The sequence below is a fragment of the Micromys minutus genome, assembly GCF_963924665.1.
Source record: "Micromys minutus genome assembly, chromosome: X".
NCBI classification, from domain to species: Eukaryota; Metazoa; Chordata; class Mammalia; order Rodentia; family Muridae; genus Micromys; species Micromys minutus.
Window position 1 is genome coordinate 14,399,480 of NC_137970.1, and position 26,922 is coordinate 14,426,401.

The 26,922-nt window shown below is 45.4% G+C and overlaps 1 protein-coding gene across 1 annotated transcript; it reads left to right on the forward strand.

Annotated features, from left to right (window-relative positions):
* Window positions 1-16,990: 16,990 nt before the first annotated feature.
* WAS (WASP actin nucleation promoting factor) lies at window positions 16,991-25,476 on the forward strand (the record flags this gene model as incomplete). The annotated part of the gene is made up of 12 exons (XM_080910575.1): window positions 16,991-17,122; window positions 17,425-17,565; window positions 18,089-18,175; window positions 18,293-18,395; window positions 18,524-18,565; window positions 18,660-18,713; window positions 19,955-20,129; window positions 20,923-20,965; window positions 21,160-21,313; window positions 21,418-21,878; window positions 22,096-22,210; window positions 25,346-25,476. 12 exons carry the CDS (start codon window positions 16,991-16,993, stop codon window positions 25,399-25,401), a joined length of 1,563 nt encoding a protein of 520 aa, XP_080766701.1. The 3' UTR covers window positions 25,402-25,476.
* Window positions 25,477-26,922: the final 1,446 nt, after the last annotated feature.

Sequence of the window (26,922 nt, forward strand, 5' to 3'; positions counted from 1 at the left end):
GCGTGTGCTGCTATCATAGTCTTTAATGTCTTCCTCTGTTCTCTCCTTATTCGTTACATTATTTATTTATTTATTTTATTTAGCTTTGGTTCCCCTTTCTCCTCCTCACTTTTCCTGCCTCCTTGTTTTATTTCATTCATTTACTACTTTCCTTTTACCCCGTGTGTGATGGTTTGTATAGGCTCAGCCCAGGGAGTGGCACTATTAGAAAGTGTGGCCCTGTTGGAGTAGGCTTGTCACTGTGGTTGTGGGCTTAAGAGCCTCACCCTAGCTGCCTGGAAGCCAGTATTCCACTAGCAGCCTTCAGATGGAGATGTAAAACTCTAAGCCCCTCCTACATCACACCTGCCTGGACTCTGCCATGCTCTCACTTTGATGATAATGACTAGACCTCTGAGCCTGTAGCCAGCCCCAGTTAAATGTACTTTATAAGACTTGCCTTGGGCTGGAGAGATGGCTCAGAGGTTAAGAGCACTGGCTGCTCTTCTTAAAGGTCCTGAGTTCAATTCCCAGCAACCACATGGTAGCTCACAACATCTGTAATAGAATCTAATGCCCCCTTCTGGTATGTAAGTGTGCATGCAGGCAGAACTCTATACACAATAAATAAATCTTTAAAAAAAGACTTGCCTTGGTCATGGTGTCTGTTCACTGAAGTAAAACCCTAACTGAGACACCAAGTAATTTTTTTGTAAAGATTTATTTATTATATATAAGTACATTGTAGCTGTCTTCAGACATACCAGAAGAGGGCATCAGATCTCATTACAGGCTGTTGTGAGCCACTATGTGGTTGCTTGGATTTGAATTCAGGACCTCTGGAAGAGTAAGTAGTCTTAACCACTGAGCCATCTCTCCAGCCCACCAAGTGATACTTTAAAGATTTATTTTTATTCATTTTATGTATATGAGTACACTGTTGCTGGCTTCAGACACACCAGAAGAGGGCATCAGATTCCATTACAGGTGATAGGAACTCCACAGAAAGACCATTAGAGTAATTAACCTGGACCCTTGGGGCTCTCAGAGTCTAAATACCAACCAAAGAACACATACACAGGCTGTACCTAGGCCTCCCTGCATATAGGTTGCAGATGTACAGCTTGGTCTTATGTGGGTCCTGAACAACTGGAGCTGGGGCTGTCCCAAAGGCTGTTGCCTGTCTGTGGGATATGTTCTTCTAGCCGGGCTGCCTTGTTTGGCTTCAGTGGGAGAGGATGCGCCCGATCTCATTGAGACTTGATATGCCAGGGTCGGGGAATACCCAGGGGTCCCTCTTCTGCTCAGAGGAGAAGGGGGGGAGGAGGGGCGAAAAACTGTGAGAGGGGGTGACTGGAGGGGGGCAGAGAGCAGGATATAAAGTGAATAAATGAAATATAATAATAAAAATAGAAACTTAAAAACAATTATCTCCAGAGGGAGTAAGGAACATCATGGGACTTGGGAGGTAAATAAACATGTCCGGGAGAATTGAAACTTGCAAGACTCTAAAAGGCTTCTCTTCTGTGTTGAGAAGCAGTGAAGACCAGTCTAGCTCTGAAGAGGAGATCTTTCACTGTTGATCTGCCTGCAAGTTGTACAGAGAACTTTCATGAGTCCATGGGGTGGGCTTTTTTGGTGGCATGGCTGCTTCTGACTTGTGCTTGCTCATCTAAATAAGCCCCTCACCCAGACTTCTGTTACTAGGCCTAATAAAACTCATTTGTTAAAAAAAGGAGGGGTGTGTGCTACCACCGCCCGGTACCACAGAGCAGTAGGTTTACTGTGCTACTGTTTGCAATAGCTGACATACTAAACATGCCTGTTACCAGATGACTGAATAAAAAGTAATGTGCTACATACATAATGGAGTTTTTCCCAACCATGAAGAAGAATGAAATCATGTCATTTGCAGAATTAAAGATCACCATATTAAATAAAATAAGTGAGACGTCATAAATTATCTCTCATATGCTGAATGTACTTTTAATTTATTTTAAAGACTTATTTATTTATTCATTCATTTTATGTATGTGGGTACACTGTGGCTGTTTTCAGACACACCAGAAGAGGGCATCAGATCCCATTCCAGATGGTTTTGAGCCACCATGTGGTTGCTGGAAATTGAACTCAGGACCTCTGGAAGAACAGTTAATGTGCTCTTAACCACTGAGCCATCTCTCCAGCATTAGATTTAATTTTATGTATGTGTACACGTGTCATTTATCCTCCAGGCTCACTCTTTCTCCCTGTTCTGACAGGGTAACCTGGACTGTGTGTGTGAGTGTATTCACCTGTGTGCAAGTGTACATGCAAGCCAGAGTTGACATTAGGTGTCTTATTCTGTTACTCTCTCAGTAACAGGAAAAGTATCTGCTCAGGACCCAAAGACTAAGTTCTCAACACACAGGCGATTTAGTTACTGCAGAGAGACAGAGGGCCGGGATAAGAGACAAAGACAGGAGATAGAGGATGAGGGAGAAGGGGAAGGGAACAAGGGAGAGGGAGGAGGGTTATTTGTCCTGGGGAACAGAGGACTAACTTTATATAGAGGGGAGATAGATGTGGCACCTATAAAAAAATGGCAGTTTATAAAAGTACAAGGGGAAACTCATGTAAGGATAAAGTGCTTCATTTTGACTGGGGGTGTTAATTAGGTGCGCCAAGGGGACACCTAATTGCTGGACTGCAATACTTTGATAGCTGGACCTTGGTAGCCAGCCTCAGGAGGAGGAAGTGGCCAAAAAGGGGAATAGACCTTGGGAACTAACTAGCTTCAGGAATGTAATCTAATGGTCTTTAATAAGGCATTGGGAATGGGGGGAAAAGGGCAAAGCCTGTCAGAGCTGGGCTTGAGATGCCAACCCTGGTTACTGTCCCTTCACACTCCTCTTAATATATTGGGGCACAATCTCTTCTTGAACTCAGAGTTTACCAATTCCAATAGTTTAGATAGCTAACTTGCCTTGAGGGTCCCCCCCATCTCTGTCTCCCCCTTTCACATCCCACCCATGCAATGCTGGAGTCACAGGCCAATACATGCCAATCATTTATGTGGGAGCTGGGGGTTCAACTCAGGTTTTTCATGCATATGGGGCAAGTGTTTTACTCACTGAGCCATTACCTCAAACCACAAACTTCTTTATATGACAGCTTGGTTTCATGCATATCAATATGAAACAAACTAGAGTCATTTTGGAAGAAGAAACCTCAACTGAAACAAAAAGTGCCCCCACTAGATTGGCCTGTGGGGCATTTTCTTGATTGATGATTGACTTGGGAAGGCCTAGCTCACTATGTGTGGTGCCATTCCTGGGCTGATGGTCCCAAGTGCTATAAGAAAGAAGGCTGAGGGGCTGGAGAGATGGCTCAGTGGTTGAGAGCACTGCTTTTCAAGAAGTCCTGAGTTCAAATCCCAGCAACCACATGGTGGCTCACAATCATCTATAATGAGATCCAATGCCCTCTTCTGGTGTGTCTGAAGACAGCTGCAGTGTACTTATATATAATAAATATATAATCTTAAAAAAAAAGGCTGAGCAAATCATGAGGAGCAAGCCAGTAAGCAGCATCCCTCCATGGCTTCTACATCAGCTTCTGCCTCCAGGTTCCCATCTTGGTTTCCCTCCGTGATAGACTTAAAAGCTGTAAGGTAAAATAAAAACTTTCCTTCCTACGTTGATTTTGGCCATAGTACTTTATCACAGCAACAGAAATCCTAACCTAGAGCTAGAAGGAAGCAGGGATAAAAAGAGAATGTGAGAGAAAGCACACTTGTGGTGGAAGCCATAGTTGTCTTTTTATTTTTAACACAAGGTCTCACTATCTAGACCAGGGTGATGTCAAATTCACAAACTTCATGCCTCTGTCTTCTAGGAACTGAAATTATAGTTTTGCACCACCATGCCCAGTCCCAGCAGTCTTCATATAAACTAATCTCACAGGCGATTTCTATCCTGGAACAACATAGCCTCAGAGAATTCTAGCTGGCTGTAAAGTGCTGAGAAACTGAAGAACGAGGTGGGCGAATCTAGGACTACACATGGTACAGTTTAATGGGGCCTTAAGGACAGAAGTGTCATTTTGGGAAGCAGCAAGACAAAAACCAGCAGATCTCCACTATCTGAGTCAGGAGCAGGCACAAGTATATTGATCCAAACAACAGTAACTTTATCCAAGCTGGTTTATCTTGAGTTCATGTTCTAGTGTTGAGGCTACCAAAAGCCAAGTCACAAAGATACACAGAAGACTCTGACAGCTTTGCTTACTTATATTATGTTGGAAATCTACGTGGGAGTAACTCCCAAGAATATTCTGAGCCAGTCATGGTGGTCATATGTACAGACGGCTGCAATCAGGCAAGATGAATCCTACAACATGTCACCACATCTGCCAGTGACATACTTCATCCAACAAGCCCACATCTCCTAATTCTTATAGTCCCTTCAAATAGGTCCACTCCCTAATGACCAAGAATTCAAATATATGAACCTATGGGGGTGCATTCTTTTTCAAACCATCACAATCAGGGACCATTTTATAAGTGTGTGTGTGTGTGTGTGTGTCTGTCTGTCTGTCTGTCTGTCCAAAGGCCAGAATAGGGCATTTGATGTCTTGTTAGTGGTGCTACAGGCAGTTATGACCCACCTGATGTGGGTGCTGGGAATTAAGCTTGAGACTTCTGCAAGAGCAGTTCGCACTTTTAACAAAGAACATAACTACAGGATCATGAGTCAACATGAAAGTCTGTAATTTACTAATGACAGTTTAGAGCAAGCCGTAGAGAAGAAATACTTGCATATTTGCTTACTGTCCATTCACTGTTTCTTAAGAATCTGCACACTATCTTTCTATATCATCATTTATTCTTTTTCATTTTAATATACTATTTTAATTATTTGAGAATTTTGGATGTACATCCAATGTATTTTCATTATAGGGACCCCCCCCACTTTTGTTTCTAACTCCTTCCAGGTCCACCCCTTACCCCTCCACCCCCATCCTAAACACTATTATTATTATTATTACTATCATTATTATTACTACTACTATTACATTTTAAGTGTCTATGTGTCTGTGGGTGCAGGTGTATGTGTCTGCAGGTGCCCACAAAGGCCAGAAGAGGGCAATCGATTCCTGGGACATTGTTACAGGAGGTCGTGAGCTACAACTAAACTTGGGTCCTCTGGAGGGGCAGCAAGGCTTCTAAACTGAGCCATTTCTCCAGTTCCCTCTTTTCTTTTTTAATAGTTTACCAAGTCCATGTGCTACCCATAAACTCATTGATACGGGGTTATCCACTGGAGCATGGACACCAGGTGCCACATCATTAAAGAAAATGGATTTTCCCTCCCTAAGAAGCTATCAATTGACAGTATCTGATGCTCAGCTAGGGATAGCATCTATATTATTATTCAAATACATCTTTTAAAAAAAGATATTTATTTATTATTATATGTGAGTACACTGTCGCTGTCTTCAGACACACCAGAAGATCTCATTACAGATGGTTGTGAGCCACCATGTGGTTGCTGGGATTTGAACTCAGGACCTCTGGAAGAGCAATCAGTGCTCTTAACTGCTGAACCATCTCTCCAGCTCCATTCGAATATATATTAACTAAAATATAATTATATAATTTAACTTCTTCCCTCCATTCCTCCCTCCCACCAACTCAATCCAACCCATCATTTTTATTAAGACAAGTTTCCCCTATCAAAACAAGATTGCTATATAGTAGCTAGGTGGTGGTGCACACCCTTAATTCCAGCACTCAGGAAGCGGACACAGGTGGATCTCTCTAAGTTTGAGGCCAGCCTGGTCTACAGAGCAAAATCCAGGACAGCTGGGGTTACCAAGAGAAACCCTGTCCCGAAAAACAAAAGTAAAAACAAGCAAACAAAAAACTTGCTATGTACCTAAAGGTGGGTGGCCCCAAAATTATGATCTTCTTGCTTCAACATTCTGAATGTTGGGATTACAGGTCCATTGTATATATTTGTTGGTTGACTGGTTTTTGGAACAGACCCTTACTACATTGACCAGGCTGGTTTCAAACTTCTCTGCTCATGTGATCCTGTGGCTTTAGTTCCCAAGTATCTGGAATTATAACCGTGTACCACCATGTCAGTTCCCAAGTGCTGTATTTCCTGGTTAACCTTATACACCTCTCCACAAGCATGTGGCAGGACCGTTGCTTCTTGTAATGTTTGTATCAGAAAAATATAGATCCTGCCTCTGTGGGTCTCTAGTACCTTTTGTTTATTGAGAGTCACATCATTATACAGATGCATCATCCACAGGGCTGCCTGTAGATAAATGACCACCGCTGACTCAGAATTTGTCCCTTTGTAGATAAAGACCCCAAAAGCCTGACTCAGAGTACACAGGAAAGTATGCTCAGTGCCTCTTTTTCTGGCTCAGTTAAAGTATCTGTGTAAAATTTTATCAAAGAAATGCACAAGGGCACTGTGCCCTCTGGTGAACTCTTTCAAGAGTTATCTGTGCATTCCTAGCCTCACATCGTTTCAAGGTCGATGGGGGTTTCTGCAGCCAGATGCAAGCAAATGTTCTGAATATTTCCCACGTGCTCTAATCCTCAACAGCACCCAGAAAGTGACCCAGTGTTATCTCTATGTTCACAGACGAAGAACTCTCATATACAGAGGGCTTTAAGAATTTGCCTGAGGCCACACAGTGAATAAAGGACAGAGTTGTAACTGGAACCTACCTGAGTCCATACTAGTCAAATTGTACCTGTTTGGTTTTCTTGTTTTGGGTTTGTTTGGTTGTTTGGTTTTGGTTTTTTGGGATTTTTTTGGGGGGGGAGGAGGAGGTGTTTTGTTTTGTTTTTAAGACCAGTTCTTTCCTTGTAGCCCAGGTTGTCTTCAAACTCAATCCTGCATCAACCTCATGGGTGCTGGGGTTATGAGCACACACAAGGCTATATCTTACATTTAAATGTGTGTGTGCATGTGTGTGTGTGTACATATACATATATACTCTCTCTCTCTCTGTGTGTGTGTGTGTGCGTACGCCACAGTACACATGTGGGGGTCAAAAGACCACTTGCAGGTGTCTCTTCTCTCTTTCCACCAAGCGAGTTCTGGGAATTGAACTCAAGCAAGATGGCAAGCATTGGATCCCTCTGTCCCATACTTTATCTTCATGTTGACTTCTGAGCCTGCCTTCTTTCCTTCTCCTTCCCTTCCTCCCTCCTTCCTTTTCTTCTTTTCATCCCCCCTTTTTTTAAAGAAAAGATCACACACACCATGTGTTGCTTCTGTGCCCTGGGCACAGCAAGCAATCTTCCGCATCAGTCTCTTGAGTGACCGAGTTTACAGGCACCAGCTATTGCTCCAGCTTGATACACACTCACACACACACACACACACACACACACACACACACACACACCTGCGGCTTTGCTTCTGGCTCTGGAAATGGCTTGTCATTGTTTCACGGTTTGGGTTTGCTGTTTCTTCTTGTTTGACTTCACCGCATGAGATGCCTCAAAGCTTACTCTTGGTGGCAGTGTTGCCCTAGAAACCAGAAAGGCTCTGCAATTCTTCACCCACTCCCCAAATTGATATTCTCTGTTCCCACCCTTTGGGTCTGAAAAAAAAAATGCTAAGGAAGCAGGCAGACTGGGGGTTGGGAGACAGGTTGCCTGCCAGTAGGAACGCAGCCCCTGTGGGTAGCAGCTTTGTTCCTTTAAATTGGAAATCATTACAGATCCAAGCTGCAGATCCTGGAGGAGGATATCTTTTGTAGAATTGCATTGCCCTTTGTGAGCACTCCCCTCATCTCCTTGATCAGGTGGTCAGGCTAAAAAGGGTGCTCTCTGTGCAGAAACCCGAAAACGCTGGAACCTCAAGACCTACAAGAAGTTATCACTGACCATCGAGCCACATGGTCCAGGGCCTCCATGCCTTCTAACTTTTAAGCATCCACTGCTTATTGGTGATGCCTGGCAATAAGCCAGGGGTCCTTAAAGTGGGGTCTTCAAAGGCTGCATCTGTCTTATTGGGGAAGATTTTACTGACAGTTTCTCAGAATCTAGCTCTACCTTCTAAATGTAGATGGATGGATACACCTCCCTCCCCAGCCAGGGACTCTGATGGCTGCTGAAGTTTCAAGGTCACTGTGCTAGCACAGGTACACTCAAGTAAGAACAAACCCCCTTGGGGCCCATCTGGTGAGACAGGGTCTCACTGTGTAGAGCCCTGGCTGTCCAGGAAGTCACAGACATATCTACCTGCTTCTCCTGAGTGTTTGGTTTAATGGCATGTACTGCCACACCCAGCCGACCTTCAAGTTTTTAGAAAAGAAAATTTACCCAGGGTATATAGCAGGCACTCTCTCTTATCTAGTGCTCTGTTAAAACAGCTACTATGATATATGGGGGGTTGGCAGTTGCAGGACCAAGTCTATATCTGTGGGATTTTCTGTGACTATGTCTCTGTAAGAGTAAGCTGTATTCCCCACGCCTTCAAAAATTAACAGAACTTGGGCTGCCAGGGTCAGTGGGTAAAATTTGCCTGCTGCCAAACCTGACCACTTGAGTTCAATCTCACAAAGCCACAAAAAACAAAAACAAAACCTTAGCTTCTGTGGAAAAGAAGTACAAGGTTACTATGTATCAACGAGGTGCTAAAGTGTGAGTATACGTGCCTGCGTGTGTGTGTGTGTGTGTGTGTGTGTGTGTGTGTGTGTGTGTGTGTGCCATCTCTGCATTCCCTATGTATTTTAACTAGATACCAAATTAGACCATGTCTTGTCCAATAGTATGCCCTGCAGATACTCCTTTGGTGAACGTTTCTCTTTCTTATACATTTTTTTTCTGGTGGTGTTAGGAACCAAACTAGGGCACTGTGACTTCAGTCTACTACTGAGCTATATCCACATTCCTCGTATCAGCTGTGCCTTTAATCTCAGCACCCGGGAGACAGACACAAGCAGATCTCTGAGTTCGAGATCACCCTAGTCTACATACAGAGCAAGTTGCAGGACAGTCAAGACTACACAGGGAAACCCTGTCTCAAAAAACAAAAACAATAACAAAAAATTCAAAAACAATATACAGCCCAGCCCTGTGGTCTTTAATCCCAGAAGTCCAGAGGCAGAGGCAGGCAGATCTCTGAGTTCAAGGCCAGCCTTCTCTACAAGTTCCAGGACATCCAGGGCAACACAGGGAAACTCTAAGGATTATTTTAAAAGGCAAAAATAGGGCCCAGGATGGATTTTGGTGGTAGGGCACTTTCCTAGCACGCAGAAGGTTCTGGCTTCATTCTGTAGGACTTAGAGAAAACGAAGGGGAAAAAAACTTTTTTTTTCAGTTAAAAATCAAAGAAAATTTACAAGTAAAGTGCTTCAAAATGTTTTGTGTTGTCAGGTGTGGTGACACACACTTAATCTCACATGGTACACAGAGGCAGGGGGAAGTTTTTTTGAGTTAAACTTAACTTGTCTTATATAGTTTCAGAGCAGCCAGGACCAGAGAACCTATCTCAAAAAGAAACAACAACAAAAAAACAAAACAAAACAAAAAAACAAATATCGTGTCAACTGTAAAAGAAGATAATTATTGGCAATGAGTAAGATTTTTAAAGCTTTTTCAAGAAAATACATTTTCATTTTTTAAATAAAATTTAAGTTTTGAAGGAAAACGTTGCTTTAATAACTTTGGTTTCAGAACTGCTATTAGACAATTCTTATTTTCAAAGTCCACAGAGAAGACATTTTTGGAGTCGTTATTTCAATTTTTTTTTCAAGTCCATCCTGACTAAGCGGCATTTTTAGGATTGAGAAATGTTGCTTTCTTGTGCTCCTGTGGAACTACACAGACCATGATGGCGGTTGTAGAGCCTGGAGCCTCTCCTTGGTGTCTTCTGGCCCAGTTTGTTTGCAGGGGTAGCAAAATTGTTCTTTAGTGCTAAGAGAAAGCTTTTCCTCTTGCCATGATGTTTCACTCTCCTGTGGCATGTCTTTTTTTTTTTTTTTGGAGACAGCTTCTTTGTGTAGCCCTGACTGTCCCAAAACCCTGGAACTTGCTCTGTAGACCAGGGTGGCTTAAAGCTCAGAGATCCACTTGCCTGTACCACCAAAGCTTACTTTCTGCTACACATAGTTAGGAATCGCTGAGAGGTTACAGTATTTGAAGAACAAAATTTACACTTAGCCCTTTCTCAAAAGAAACAACAAAAAAACAATTTTTAAAAAATTGACTTATATATATAACCCAGGCTGGCTACTAAAGTATTCATTACCAAAGCTCTAAGCTCTGTAGTGCGATCTCACTAACCTTCCACATTAAACAAGTACCTTCTGTTGGTCTTTTACACACGACTAATTTTACAGACTAAGGTGGTATTTGAACCCACGACCCAAGTTCCCTAAAGCTAAAACCCGGCTTTGGCAGAATGCCTAGTCATTGGCTACAATCACTACGCATGCACCGATCCAGTCAGCAGGAACTTGGTGCAAAGGTGGAGGCGGAGCCACGTTATCCCCAAGGCCGCAGCCTCAGAACGGAGAAGACCCGCCTCCATCCAGCCAGAGACCAATCAGAGCTCACCAAGCAGCTCCCAAGCCAATGGCCTGCGCGAGTGCCGGGAGCAGGTTCCAAACGGAAGGATTGGGGGGTCAGAGGAAAGCGTGGGAAGGCGGTGGGTGGGCTAGAGTCCTTCCGCTGACTTTATCCTGCGGTCCGCCAGAGTCACACGGCTAAACACAGGCCAGGACGGGGTCCTGGGGCGAGCGGACGGGTGGCCGTTTGGTGCCAGGTGCCGCTTCCTCACTCCTCCCCCACCAACAAGTGGAACCTTCCAAGATGGCCGCCCTCCGCAGTGGCCCGGGCGGCGGCTCGGCTCCCGATTCCCCCCCACGCCCGACGCCCGTTTGGTTCAGTCCGGGGCGGCGCGTGTGCCGGGCTGAGGGTGGGCGCCCCTCGGGCCGCACGCAGTGGTTTGGGCCGTGCTCGCGTCACAGGCTTTGAAGTGGATACTTCCCTGGGCAAATTCTCAGGGTCGATTCAGTCCTGAGATCACAAACGTTTGTGAGAGGGAAGACTTGCTGGGGCGACCTGGTTCTTATTTGAGACAAGGTCGCATACTATGTGTGTCCAAGCTGGCCTCGAGCATACCGTGCTGGCCACATTGGGGCTTGGGGGAGTACTGAACATCACTCTGATAGTTTATAAAAATAACAATAAATAACAACCCACCCAGGCTTGTTGACTGATCCCAGCACTCAGGAGATGGTACCCATCCTCAACTACATAGCCAGTCTGCCTCAAATAATAATGATGATGATGTATAATTATTATTTTAAGAAATAATTATATCCTGCCAGATTTCGTCAGCATCTTTATCACATTACATCAGTGGTCTTACTCATCTCAATGGCCTTAGCTACTATTATTTTCCTTCCTGTGGAAGAGGGAACTGAGGTGCTCAGAGCTCACCAGAAAGGACACAGATGACAAGAGGAAAATAGCCAGAGCCCAGGCTGGATAGCTCCAAATTTTGCTTCTAGCCTGTTAGCTACAGAGCTCCTTCCCTCCCTTCCTCTCTCCCTCCCCGCTTCTCCCCTTCTCTTCTCCCCTTCCCCCCTCTCCCTCTCTCCCTCTAAACCACCGTCTTGCTCCTGGCCTCAGGAACACCTCAGGAAAAAAATTTGCCACCTCAGTCTCGGCTAGTTCTTAAGAAACCGTAGTCAGCCCCTCCCCATGTGCAAGTCAGTCTTCAATATGGACTCAGTTGTAGGAACCGAAGTGTGAAGATACCATCCGTGTCTTACTACCTACTCAGGGCTTGAGGTATGCAGTCAGCTTGAGTTATGCAATGGGGATCTTTTAGGCAACATCTCTACAAATTATAAACATTCTTTGATTTTTTTTTCTTTTGACACAGTCTATGTAGCCTTGGCTGGTCTAAAACGCACTACACCAGGATGGCCTCAAGTTCCTGGAAATCCTCCTGCCTCAGCCCTTCTGAATGCTAGGTTACATGGGCATGCCAGCATACTTGACTCCCCCTTGTTATTTCTTAGTGGTTTAGTTCCAGACTCCAGTTCCTGCACATACTCCGTTCCTGTTGCTTTTGTAGAAAATGGTGTAACATTTACATATGACCTTCCCATATTCTGCAGTGTACCTCAAACCCTACACTGTAATGCTCTGTAAGGAGTTGCTACAGTCTTGTTTTTTTTTTCTTTAGTTTTTAACATTTTATTTACTTTAGGTATGAGTGCTCTGCTCCATGTATGCCTACAGGCCAGAGGAGAGAGCATCAGATCCCATTACAGATGGCTGTGAGCCACCATGTGGTTGCTGGGATTTGAACTCAGGACTTCTGGAAGAGCAGACAGTGCTCTTAACCTGCTGAGCCATCTCCCCAGCCCCTAGTCTTTCTTTTGGAGCAATGCCAATAAAATAGCTGCCCTTTATTAGCACACACGCACACGCGTGCGCGCGCGCGCACGCGCACACACACACACACACAGAGAGAGAGAGAGAGAGAGCTCTCATGCTCTCATCTTAAAGGGAGTAGGAGATAGTTTATTCTGGAGATATTCTGAGTGACCATGGCTTGGGAACACAGAATTAGTTGGCCCCAAATGTCACATTCCAAGGTGGAAGCACTTGGAAGTTTCATCCAATTTTGTAGTTTTACATAACAAAGACAGTCATAAATCAAGGCAAGTTTCAAATACACTGGTGGGTACATCAAAGATGGCAGAAGCTCTTCGATCAGAGGTGCTATCTGATAGCATTCCCAGCTGTTATTTTGGTGGAAACAAGCAGTCTGCTACTTCAATAGATCCCCTGTGGTTTTTGTCTTTTACTAACTGGGTGTTACTTCTGACACAAAGGTGGGCAAGAAATGGCTGCTCCAGGAGCTAAAACCAGCCCAAGATAAGGTAATATCCAACCTCTTTCCATCTGTGCAATTTTATCTAGCCAAGCAAATTCTGGATTCACATCAAATTCTAGAATATTCAGAGCATATTTAATACAGAAGCAAGGTGGGTTTTTTTTTCGTTTATTTATTCATCGCTCCTATATTTTAAATCCTTTCTTGATTAAAGTCACAGACATGGAGGGCCAATAATAAAGCAAAGTACTAGCTGTCAGTATAAACAGGAAACAAGCTGAGCTGGGTGACACACATCTGTAATCCCAGCAGCTGGGAAGCTGAGAATCCTGAGTTTGAGGCCTACTGGAGCTATATAGCTCAAGTATTTTACAAACCAAAACCAAAACACACAACAACAACAACAAAATCCAGCAGGGCTGTGCTAACACAGACCTTTGAGTCCAGCATTTAAGGGGCAGAGGCAGACAGATTTCTGTGAGGTCAAGGTCTACACAGCAAGTTCCAGGATAGCCAGAACTACACAAAGAAACCCTGTCTGGAGGGTGGTAGTGGTGGTGTGAAACAAACAAGCAAGATCAAAACTGGAAGCAGATCTCCGCCTGAAGGCCCTGGGGGGTGGGGGGAATGGGAGGATGGAAGGAAGAGGCTATCATGGAGACTCTGGTGGTAAATCTAGTTCTTGGGGATTCCTGGTATATTTTGCGCACACACTCACGCGCACACACACTCACACTCGCACACATGTAATGGGATCTGATGCCCTCTTCTGGTGTGTCTGAAGACAGTGACAGCGTACTCACATACATTGAATAAATAAATAAATAAATCTTAAACAAATATATAATTTAGGTTTTCTTTCTTGTTATTGGTGGTGGTAGGTTTTTATTTTGTTGTTTTTTTTTTTTTTAGAGGAAAAGTATAACTTTTAATTCTGTCTGCTACTTATAAATAAAAACAGAAACACAACCATAGTTAATTTTCTGTCTTTGTTTTTGTTTGAGACAGGGTTTCACGAATAACCTTAAACTGGTCTGGAATTTACTATGTGGACCAGCCCGGCCTTGAGCTCAGAGAGTTCTTTCTGCCTCTGTCTCCCAAGTAAAGACTTGTGCTGACACACCCAGACAGAACCGCAGCTATCAAATATTAATTTTTAAAAATACCAACTAGCAGAAGCATGGAGGTTTAACATCATGTACTGTAGAGTAACCGGGCAGGGGGAGCTCTTGGGTTTCTTATTACAGAAGCAGTAAGAAGATGAAGAACAAAAAACCACAGGAGGAAGGGAGTTGATTTTAATTTCATGCATGGGAGTGGTCTGCCTGCATCTATGCCTATGTGCTATGTGTGTACCTGGTGACCATGGATGCCAGAAGAGGGTATCAGAGCCCCTAAGACTGGAATTTTAAGAAGCTTAAGAGCTGCCGGGTGGGTACTATTTAGAAGAACAGCCTCTGAGCAATCTCTCAAGGCCCAAGAGCAGGAGACTTATCCTGTGGGCACCTCCTAAGAGTTTAGGAACCAGCACAGCACTCCCAAGCTTTGTGACAACAGACAGCTTGTACTGCAGTCTCTCTACCAGGAAAATTGGTGCATCACAAGTGTGCCCTTCCCACAGGCTTTCCAGTGAATACTGAGTGAGTTAACACACGGTGCTTTTTCTTTTTATTTATTTAAAAAATATGTATTTGTTTATTTTATGTATATGAGTACACTGTAGCTGTCTTCAGACACACCAGAAGAGGGCAACAGATCTCATTACAGATGGTTGTGAGGCACCATGTGGTTGCTGGGAATTGAACTCAGGACCTCTGGAAGATACACACACACACACACACACACACACACACACACACAGTCAGTGCTCTTAACCACTGAGCCATCTCTCCAGCCCCAGATTAAAGATTATTAACTCCCATTTATTCCTTCAACACATTTTCTTTTTGAGACAGGGTCTCATGTAGCCAGGCCAGCCTCTAACTCACTATGTAGTTTTGGCTGGCTGACTATGAATGCCTGATCCTCCTGCCTCTCTTCCAATTGTGGGTTGCATGCGTTTACCACCATACCTGCCAAACATACTTCTTGAATGTTTCGTATATGTATATATATAGAGAGACACCACACACACACACACACACACACACACACACACACACACACACACACACACACCAGGCTGGCTTCAAATTCAAAGTGATTTTCCTGCCTCTGCTTCCCAAATTCTGAAGTTAAAAGTGTGTGCCACCATACCCAGCATCCTACAATGGCTTTTAAAAGCCAAAGATGTAGTTGGAAAAGCCAGGAATGAATGATGGCATCTGTAATCCCAGCATATGGGAGGAGGTAAAGATGGCTCAGCAGTTAAGAACACTGACTACTCGTCCAAAGGTCCTGAGTTCAATTCCTAGCAACCACATGGTAGCTCACAACCATCTGTAATGAGATCTGATGCCCTCTTCTGGTGTGTCTGAAGACAGCTACAGTGTACTCATATACATGAAATAAATAAATCTTAAAGAGCTCTTCCAGAGGTCCTGAATTCAGTTCCCAGGATGGTCATAAGTTTAATATCATCCACAGTTACATAATTTCAAGGTCATCCTGGACTGAGTGATACTCTCTCTATAGGCTCCACTTCCTCTCCCTAAATAAAAGAAAATAAAAATCCAGTTGTAAGGTGCTTCAGATCTGGACATGTCAGTAACTTTATATGTTGTAGGCTCCATAAACTATTTGGGGACAGAAGGAAGTTGGAGGAATCATCTCAAAGGCTTTTGAAGCCTGAGTTCAGGAGCTAAGACCTTGTGCCTGCAGACAGAGTCAAGTCCCAGGCAGCCCTGGGGGCATCCAAGTCAAAGGTTTTTACCCAGACCTGAGACCTGCTCAGCATGTCAAACAGCTGACCCTACACCTAAGACACTCCCCCCTCCCTGACCTCATCCCTGAGGCAATGGAATGAAAAGGTATGAGGATACAGCTCAGTGTTACAGCATGTACCTAACATGGTTAAGGCCCTGTAGCCAATCCCCATCACTAAAAGTGGAGAAAATTAAGCCTTCAAAGGTTACATCTAAAGTCCCGACAATAAAAAATCAATCAAGATGTTGTTTTAGTATTTATTTATACTGTGAAATTCTTCCTTCAAGAATGAGGTTGGTATTAAAGTAATTTGGGCCAGGCATGGTGGCACATGCCTTTAATCTCAGAAGGCAGAGACAGATAGATCTCTGTGAGTTCAAGACCAGCCTGGTCTATAGGGTGAATTCTAGGACAGCCAGGGCTCTACACAGAGATAACTTGTTTCAAAAAAACAAAGCAAAACAAAACAGAAACCAAAACAAACCAAACAAAAAAGGGATGGGGGTGTAAGTTTCAGTTGGAGAGATGGCTCAGTGATTAGGAGCATTAACTACTCTTTCAGAGGTCCTGAGTTCAAATCCTAGCACCCACATGGCAACTCAAGGCTGTCTGTAACTCCCATATCTGACACCTTCAAACACACATACATGCAGGCAAAACACTGATGCCCATAAAATTAAAATAAATTATTAAAAATAGAAAGTAATTAAGGCTACAGGAGGCAAGAGTAAAAGATGGGGAAGTGAGTCGTGGTCTTCTATATCATTGGCAATGTCCAAAGCTAGAGATGGTTCAATATGCCTTTAAAAGGAAAAGCTGTAATACAATGACCCTTTAGCACCTGGAGCCTTAGAATCAACCTCAGGCCAACTCAGTGCTTTCAGAAGACGGAAGGAGGCTCCTCAGCCTTGTGACTACTCTCTGCGTAGCTACCCTGCAGTAGAGGTGCTGCAGGTGGTTTAGCTCTCTCTCAGTGTCGGCTAGAGCAAGGCTGATCTGAGCCTGTCAGAAAGAAATAACCCCACACAGAAAGCGAGAGGGGGTTGGGAAGAAAGAAGAAAAGAAGCCCTGAGCTCATTACAAACATGGATCTAGCTAGGCAAATGGAGGAGGGCCCGAGCCAGTCCTAGAGAAGAGGACAGGCCCTCTGGGGGGCCCTGGAGGACTTATTTCCCTTGTGGTTTATTGTACTTCCTGTTCCCTTGCTCACTGCGGAAGTTCCTCTTCTTACCCTGCTTATTTAGCTGGAGAGGACCGAGGCAGAAGGCACCATGAGTGGTGGCCCTGTAGGAGGCAGGCCTGGGGGCCGAGGGGGGCCAGTGGTTCAGCAGAACATTCCTTCCAACCTCCTCCAGGACCATGAGAACCAGAGACTCTTTGAGCTTCTTGGCCGAAAATGCTGGGTGAGTTGGGAGATCTCCTGGTCCTCCTAGTCTCCCTCCCTATCCTCCTCTTTCTCTCTACCTCTGTTTACCCCTTCCACCTCCTCCTCTTCCTCATACTTCCCTGCTCCTTCTTCTTCCCATCACCTCTCTTTTCCCCTTCTCCCCATCCCCTGTCCCAGGATTCACTCCTCATTATCTTCATGTCTACTCACCTTCCTCTTAGCTATAGCTCTTTCCCCAAGCTCATGACAATCACAGGCAAGCAAGGACCAGGCCTGGTCCACTCACAGACTCCACTGACCCCTGCTCTCCCCTCCTAGACACTGGCTACTGCCGTTGTTCAGCTGTACCTGGCACTGCCCCCTGGAGCTGAGCACTGGACCATGGAACATTGCGGGGCTGTGTGCTTCGTGAAGGATAACCCTCAGAAGTCTTACTTCATTCGCCTTTATGGCCTACAGGTGACCCCTTGCCCCATTGGACAGGAAGGCTAGTTTCCCAACTTGCAAAACCAGTTTTCCCCAAACCCTCATTCACATCAGTGACCCCCTGATCTCCAGAACCAAAGATCAATATAGATCTTGAGTTGTGCTTTTCACATTCTGAGTCTCAGACTGACCTCAGAAGGTTCATGTCAAGACCCTTATCTTTTCCAAAGCATCATATCTGAGCCTCAGCCTCAAACTTATTCTAAATCTAACATGTTGTATACTGGAATCTTAAATTCAGTTTGGCATCCCCAACTCCTACATTTAGGCTTTGAATCCCAAACTTAACTCTCTCACATCAGTGTCTGATTCTCAGACTGTACCCCAATCCTCCATATTCAATACCTGGACCCCAAACTCTGATATTGACCTGAAGAGCTTTAAATAAGACCCTGGGACACCAAATCTGGACACCAAGCTCCCTGGTCAGAAAGCAGAGTTCTGCCACCCCAGGATGTTTGGATGACAACATGTCCCCCACCCTACTCCTCTCCAGGCTGGTCGGTTACTCTGGGAACAGGAGCTGTATTCACAGCTGGTTTACCTCACCCCCACCCCGTTCTTCCACACCTTTGCTGGAGATGTAAGTGAGCAGTCTATACATCCTTGCACTGCAGTTGGGGTATGGGGAGGAGATGTGAACGTCCTGGGTGGGGGTGGGGGGAGTGCTAGAAGTTTACTGACCCCAAGGCATGTATAGGATTGTCAAGTAGGACTAAACTTTTCGGACGAGAATGAAGCCCAGGCCTTCCGGGCCTTGGTGCAAGAGAAGATCCAAAAAAGGAATCAGAGGCAAAGTGGAGGTAAGGAGGCCTTGGTGGGAGTTGGGGGCAGGGATGGGCGTAGGTTAGACAGAGGTGAGTTGCATGGGTGTGAGGCTGGAAAAGCCCCTCTCATGGTTTTGGCTCTCAGTCCACCCTATTTACCACAGAAAGACGCCTGCTACCGCCGCCACCAGCACCGACTAGTGAGGGTGAGTCCTCTAGTTCATAGTAGAGGTTATGAAGAACTAACCCAGAAACCTGGGGCAAGATTGGGACAGATCTGAACTCATTCCATTTTTCTAGAAAGAAGAGGAGGGCTCCCACCTGTGCCCCCACATCCAGGAGGAGATCATGGGGGTGAGTGGTGATTCTCAAGTCTCTGGAGAGATGGTGGGGGGTTCGTAGATGAATGAGGACTTGGGCAAGTCTGCAAATGCCTAGAGAGATGGATGGATGGCTAGGTGAATGGATGGATGAGTGGATGGGTGAATGGATGGATGGATGGATGGATGGATGGGTAGGTGGATGGATGGATGGATGGATGGATGGATGAGTGGATGGGTGGATGGGTGAATGGATGGATGGATGGATGGATGGATGGATGAGTGGATGGGTAGGTAGATGGATGGATGGGTGTATGGGTGGATGGGTGGATGGATGGATGGATGGATGGATGAGTGGATGGGTGGATGGGTGAATGGATGGATGGATGGATGGATGGATGAGTGGATGGGTAGGTGGATGGATGGATGGGTGTATGGGTGGATGGGTGGATGGATGGATGGATGAGTGGATGGGTAGGTGGATGGATGGGTGGATGGGTGGATGGATGGATGGATGGATGAGTGGATGGGTAGGTAGATGGATGGATGAGTGGATGGGTAGGTGGATGGATGGATGAGTGGATGGGGGATGGGTGGGTGAATGATGAGCACATTGTGGATTGGTGGCAGACATGACTAAATTGTGAGATGAACTGATGATGGCTTATAGATAAATAGGCAAGTGAGTATTTGGGTAAATGGATGAATATTTACTTGCATTTAAGTAATGAACTGGTGGTTCAGAGAATTCATGAATGGGCATGTAAACAGATGAATAATGAATAAAGAGGGCTGCTGAGATGGTGCAGCGCTTGCCACCAAGCCTAGAGACTAGAGTTCTAGCCCTAGAATTCCACAAAGTTGTCCTCTGATCTCCACACATGTGCTTTGCATGCATGCAGACATACACGCACACAATGTACCCACACATGACAATATATTTAAAGAATTAAATCACAAAAGCTAGTTGAGATAATATTCTACCCAGGGAAGATGAAATGATTAAGTGAATGAATGAATAAGTTAAAAAGCCTTTTAGCCAACCAGCCAGAGAATGAGCGAGTCACTACTTGAATGATAAGATGCATAAATCGGTGACTCATTGGTTTTTCTCGGGACCCATCTACTGCTCTATTGGCTTTGCTTAGACCTCTCTGATCCATTTCTACCATACCCATCAAACATCCACAAATGTCTCCATTGGTCTTTCTATTTCTTGCCCCTGTGCTTCGTTTGGCTAGTTGATCAGTGGTTCATTCACCATTTTTTCCACAGGTCCATCAGGTGGTCCACTATCTCTAGGACTTGTGACAGTTGACATTCAGAACCCTGACATCACGAGTTCGCGTTACCGTGGACTCCCGGCACCTGGCCCTGGACCAACGGATAAGAAACGCTCAGGGAAAAAGAAGATCAGTAAGGCTGATATTGGTGCACCATGTGGATTCAAGTGAGAATTTCTTCCTGTAGGATCCCTGTGGGTGGGGAAGCATCTGAGCAGAGGGAAGGATGGGTAGATGGGTGAGTGGGTAGAAATTAATGAATGGGTTGAAGAATGAATGGGTAGGGAGTGGGCAGGTAGATGGATGGGTGAGTGGATGAGACAGCTATGCAGGTTGATTGTTTCACCGACACAGCAGACAGGGATAGATAACCAGACAGTCAAGTGGATGGATGGATAGTGTATGATTCGTGAACACATGTGTAGAGAGAACATGTAAAAACGAAAATGGACTGCTAAGTGTGGTGGTGGGACACTCCTGTTATCCCAGCACTTTTGAGAAAGAAGCATTAAAGCCAAGGAAGGGTTCACAGTGGCTCTCAACCATCTGTCATGGGATCTGATGCCCTCTTCTGGCACACAGGTGTAAAGTGTACGTGCAGGTAGAGTACTCATATACAGGAACTAAAGAAATCTTTAAAAAAGTACATTAAAGAAAACGGCAACCCACAGACGAGAAAGAAAGTGGGGGAGGGGAAGAGCAGCAGGGAGGAAGAAAAGGTAAAGTTGGGAGTAGATGGGTAGCCAACAATGAGAAGAGAGATTGGTGGACAAATTTGTAAAGAGGTGTGTGTGGGCAGATGGGAGGAGGGACAGAGGCACGGCCAAGGCAATGGTCTGCCAGATGAATGTGAACCCAAGTATTTGCTCACCTGTTCTGGCCCTTTGGAGCCCCTCTGGGATGGAGAGGACAAGAGGTGAAGACCCTGGGGCTTGATTGACATCCCCTTCCCTTCCCTAGACATGTCAGCCACGTGGGCTGGGATCCCCAGAATGGATTTGATGTGAGTAGCTCCAAAGACCCCCTGGACTCTACCCAACTTGCACATACTCTCCCACTGACCAAGGCTCAGAGCCCACACCCACCCCAGCCCTTCCCACACAGCCCTCTTGGATCCTTCGCTGTGATGGATAAGGGGCCCCTTCCCAATTCAATTTCTGCTTTTGACCCTGCTCTGCCCTTTGCCCGCTGAGGCAGGTGAACAACCTCGACCCGGATCTGCGGAGTTTGTTCTCCAAGGCAGGAATCAGCGAGGCCCAACTCACTGATGCAGAGACCTCCAAGCTCATCTATGATTTCATTGAGGACCAGGGTGGTCTAGAGGCTGTCCGGCAGGAGATGAGGCGCCAGGGTAAGATCCCTTTTCTCTGGCCCTGGGGGTTGTTACCCTAGAAATGTATAAGAAAAAAAAATGAAGCTCAAATTTATCACACGTGTTATTTTACCCCTCTGCAGAGCCGCTCCCACCACCTCCACCGCCATGCCGAGGAGGAGGAGGAGGAGGAGGAGGAGGAGGAGGAGGAGGAGGAGTAGGAGGAGGAGGAAGCCAGCCCCTGAGACCTCCTGTTGTGGGGAGTAATAAGGGTCGCTGTGGTCCACTGCCCCCTGTACCTATAGGGGGTGCTCCGCCCCCACCAACACCTCGAGGGCCCCCACCCCCAGGCCGAGGTGGTCCTCCACCACCACCCCCTCCAGCCACCGGACGATCTGGACTACCACCTCCTCCACTTCCTGGAGCTGGGGGACCTCCCGCGCCGCCACCTCCGCCACCACCACCACCACCTCCACCCTGTCCTGGGAGTGGGCCAGCCCCTCCGCCGCTCCCTCCTACTCCGGTGTCTGGGGGGGGCCCAGCACCTGGTGGGGGCCGGGGCGCACTTTTGGATCAAATCCGGCAGGGAATTCAGCTGAACAAGGTAAAGATGGGCAGAATAGATAACGGGGGTCTGTGTAAGTCAGAACACTGTGGGCCATGGTTAAGATGCCGAGCGTTGGGGGATCCAGTGATAAATTGGAGATTGGTGTGGTCCCCTGAAAGAGACTGTAATTCGAGAGAAGAAACGAAGAAAGGACAGGAGAAATGCTCTTCTCACAGTCCTGAGCCCTCCTCTCTGCTCTAACCTCTCACTGCAGACCCCTGGAGCTATAGAGAACTCAGTACAGCAGCCACCCGCTCAGCAGTCAGAAGGCCTAGTGGGGGCCCTGATGCATGTCATGCAGAAGAGGAGTAAAGTCATCCATTCCTCAGGTGAGCCCACTCTGCCAGAATTGTGACCTGACTCCCAGGGCTAGTTAGAACTGGCTTGAAAACAGCTCCAGGTGTCACTCTTGCTGGTGACAGTAGAGGCCCATGTATGTGGTGATCAATACATGTAATACCAGTGCTGGAAAAGTTAAGGAGGACCTTGGATTCAAGGCCAGCCTGAATCACAACAGTAACAACAGACAGAGGCTGGAGTTATAGCTAAGTGGTAGAGCAGTTGCCCAGCATGCTCAAGGCCTTAGGCTCATGTCCATCCCTTACAATAAAAACTGACAGTCACCGTCTGTGCATAACAGTATAAACATGAATTCTGAAGGCCCGCCTCAGCATGTTAGCATCAAGCCTGCAGGCAGCAGTAGTATAACGAAGTGGATCTTTGGCAAGAATATTAACACATGCCAGGGTATGCCCACAGTATTAACAACGTATGTTCAGTGATATTAACTTTAGTTGTGAGACAAGACTTTTCTCACCGTAGATAGGGAGCCCATAACAGACTGACATACAGATTACCTCCAGAGCTCAACATGGTGAATCCATGAATTTTCCTGGGGTTACTTACAGGAATGTGGATGAGGGGTTATTTACAGGAGCAGATATGAGTTAAGACAGCTGTCTCATCAAAGCCCAGCCCAGCATGGGTGACAGCTCATAAAAGCTGGGAGCCTGGAGCCGGCAAGCTGATAAGAGGCTGGGAAGCGTCTTTCCCAAGTGACTCTGGTCTAAAGCTCTTCCAGGCAGCTGGTCTGGTCTAAGTCTTCTTTGTGGTTGGCATGTCTTGAGAGTGACTCACAGTAGTCCTTATTGCTTATTCTCAGAGGAAGGGGCCTGGTGAATCTGGTCATTTTCAGGGTCTTGCTGAAGCTGTTTTGAGTTGTTTACCTTAGGGCTTAAACAGATGAAATGCTTCAATCTTCATCTGTTAGACAACATTAGCTCACCATGTGAAAATGCTCTTAGAAAGAACTCCATCTTTGGTTAAAAGCACTGGCTGCTGTTCCAGAGGACATGGGTTCAATTCCCACAGCCCAGATGGCTACTCAAAACTGTCTCTAAACTCTAGTTCCAAGGGATCTGGCAGCGTCTTCTGGCTCCCACAGCTACCAGGAACATACTTGAGGCACAAATGTACATGCAGGCAAACACTCATGCATAAAATAATGAACTTAAAAAAAAAATAAGGACTCCATCTTGGCTGAGCTGGTGTGGTGGTGCATGCCTTTAGTCCCAGCACTTGGGAGGCAGAAAACAGGTGAGTCTCTGTGAGTTCAAGGCCAGCTTCATCTACATAGAAAGTTCCAGAGCTAGCTAAGGCTACCTATGGAGACCCTGTCTCAAAACAAAAACAAGGGGTTTAAGGGATGGCTAAAAGGCACCTGCTGCCAAGCCTGGGGACCTGAGCTTGAGTGACACCTAACATTCACATGGTAGAGGTAGAGAACCGGTTCCAGCAAGTTATTCTCTGACCTCTACACTCGCACCCGGGTCCACACACCAAGGAATAATGACATAAGAGGGAAATGTCTATCTTTGGCAATAACATTAACATTAAATCCAATGCTTCACAGAAGCACATCAACTCATGGCGTGTTAATATAACTAGCCATGTTGGGCAGAACTATGGAATGATGCATCATGAATGTACATGTCATCGTTGTACAGGGGCCATGCCAATCTTCTCTGTATCATTCCATATGCTCTGTGTGTGCATATGGAATTCGGTCAGACACTAGCCTAGCCTTTCTATAATGTTAAGAACAAAATGTGCCAAATTATATTGTCATTAACCCAGGATTGGGGGCGGGTGATACTGATACCAATAGGTTGAGAGCAGGTTCCCAATAATGTCATTAATTCTGACTTCAGAGTAATATTAATATTAACCTAGGTTTGTCCACAAGACTAATGTGAATTCATTATGTGATGGTATTTTCACAAATGTCATTTGACAATAGTTTCATTAGCTTCATTCTGAACCAGTAATATTAGCACTAATGCGACAAGAAATAATAATAAATTATCCCACTTTTGCTAATGTTTAAACCTGACATATTAAGTAACAAAGGGGTTAGCATGAATGTTCGGACTAAGAACAAAACTTGTTTGAGGCAAGCACAAACTACAAGATACTGAGCTGATCGCCCAGGGCTAGGATAGCAGGTGCGCATTGCCAGGCCAAGTTGATGTGATGCTGGCAATGGAACCTAATGCTTCCTAAGTACTAGTGAGCTGTCTAATAACTCATTCCCAGTCCTAGCCAAAATGTACTTTTGCATTTATTTGTTTTTTGTTTGTTTGTTTTGTGTCTGTGTGTATGTATATATGTTGGTGTACGAGTGCATCGGCACATGTGTGTAGGGTTCCTCTCCTTCTACCTCATGAGTCCTGGGGATCAAACTACGGTTGTTAGGCTCAGAGGCAGGTGCCTTTATTTTATTTTTAAACATTTATTTATTTTCTTTATGTATGAGCACTCTTCTGCATGGCCTGCAGGCCAGAAGAAGGCATCGGATCCCATTACGGATGGTTGTGAGCCATCATGTGGTTGCTGGGAATTGAACTCAGGACCTCTGGAAGAGCAGTCAGTGTTCTAAACTGCTGAGCCAGCTCTACAGCCCCCTTTCGTTTCCTCTCTCTTTTTAAGAGAGGTCTGACTATGTAGCCCAGGCTAGCCTGTAACTCATTATGCAAAAGCTAGCTGGTCTCAAATGCATGATCCTCTTGCTTCAACCTTCTGAGTGCCTAAGTTATATGAATGTATTATGTGCAGCTTCATTAACATTTTTGTTGTTGTTTTAAGACAGGGTCTCACTATTATGTAGCCCTGTCTGTCCTGGAACTCTTTGAGTAGACCAGGCTGGATCTACCTGCCTCCAGAATGCTGTGGTTAAAGGCATGTGCCAGCAAACCCTGCCTGGCTTTTTTTTTTTTCAATACTGCATGGACTAGAACTCCAGCTATAACACCCATTGCTGCAATAAAATCCCTATTTTTCCCAAGGTGTGTCTTTCTGCACCCACCCTGGGCCAGGTCTTTATCTCCTAGGCCATAGGGACTTTCTCACTGCCTTTGAGCCTTCCTTCCTATCCTGAGTAATACTCTGAATCTTTCTTCCTCCAGATGAAGGGGAGGATCAGGCCGGTGAAGATGAAGAGGACGATGAATGGGACGACTAAACAAACACATCTTCCTTCCTGCAGCCAGTCCCTCCCATGCCACATTCTGCCATCTAGATTCCTGTCCACTGTCAGCTTCCAAATTCACCTGTGGTGGACCCTTATACCCATTCTAAACTCAATACCGCATCAACCGTTACTTCTCGTCACTCAGGGATTAAACATGATACAAATGAGCCTTTGTGTCTGAGTGGGTATTTTCCCATCCTGAATGAGTGCTTTGGGCTTCTTCCCCTCACAGTCCCTTCTGGACTTTGATCTCACTGTGTGTTGTTCTTGAGCCTTTTCACATGTATGTTCATTTATTCCTTTAAGCTTCCGGCCACTTAGCCTGTATTTCTTTGCTTTTCTTTTCCTTTCCTCCATCCCCCCTTTTAAAGAAGTTTTAAATTTTGTTAGGATTTTGGGGAAAGGGGCCACAACCATCTCAGTATGTGTTTCCTAGGCTTTTCCTCAAACTATTGGCCTTATGTAACCTTCCTGCTTCAGCCTTCCAAGAGCTGGAGCTCCAGACATCGTGTGTTTGTGTGTGTAAAACATAGAGAAAGTATGTGTGGTATGTGTGTATGCATATGTGTTTATAAGAGAAAGTATAGTGTGTGTGTGTGTGTGTGTGTGTGTGTGTGTGAGAGAGAGAGAGAGAGAGAGAGAGAGAGAGAGAGAGATTCATAGGCCAAAGGTTGCTGTTGAATAGCTGAGTATTGTTATTGTACTGACTGGTTTTCTTTCAATTTGATACAAGCTAGACTCATCAGAGGAGCTGGGGTCTCAGTTGAGGAAAAGCTTCAATGAGATCCAGCTGTAAGATATTTTCTCAATTAATACTCAGTGGGGAAGGGTCCAACTCATTGTGGATGGTGCCATCCCTGGGCTGGTGGTCCTGACTTCTATAAGAAAGCAGCCTCAGCACACCATGAGGAGCAAGCCTGTAAGCAATACTCACCCATGGCCTCTACAACAGCTCCTGCCTCCAGGTTCATGCCCTGTGAGATTCAGTCCTGAATTCCCTTGGCAATGAACAGTGATGTGGACATGTAAGCTGAATAATCCCTTTCTCCCCAACTTGCTTTTTGGTCATAGTGTTTTGTTGCAGCAATAGAAACCCTAAATAGGACGGATATATTCCTCAATTACTCTTTATTGTGGTTATTCGTTTGTTTTATTTTATTTTGTTGTTGCTGAGACAGTCTCTCTGCGTAACTCTAGTTGTCCTGGAATTTGCTGTATATAGAACAACTGGACTTGAACTTACAGAGATCTGTCTGTCTCTGTCTCTCAAGTGCCACCATTCCTAACTACATTTATTTATTTATTTAAGTATTTATTTGCTTTATGTATGAGTGCTCTGCCGCATGGCCTACAGGCCAGGAGAGAGCATCAGACCTCTTTATAGATGGTTGTGAGCCACCATGTGGGAGCTGGAAATTTGAACTCAGGGCTTCCGGAAGAGCAGCCAGTGTTCTTAACTGCTAAGTTCACTCTCCAGCCCTTGTTTTTATTTATGTACTTTATATTATTTAA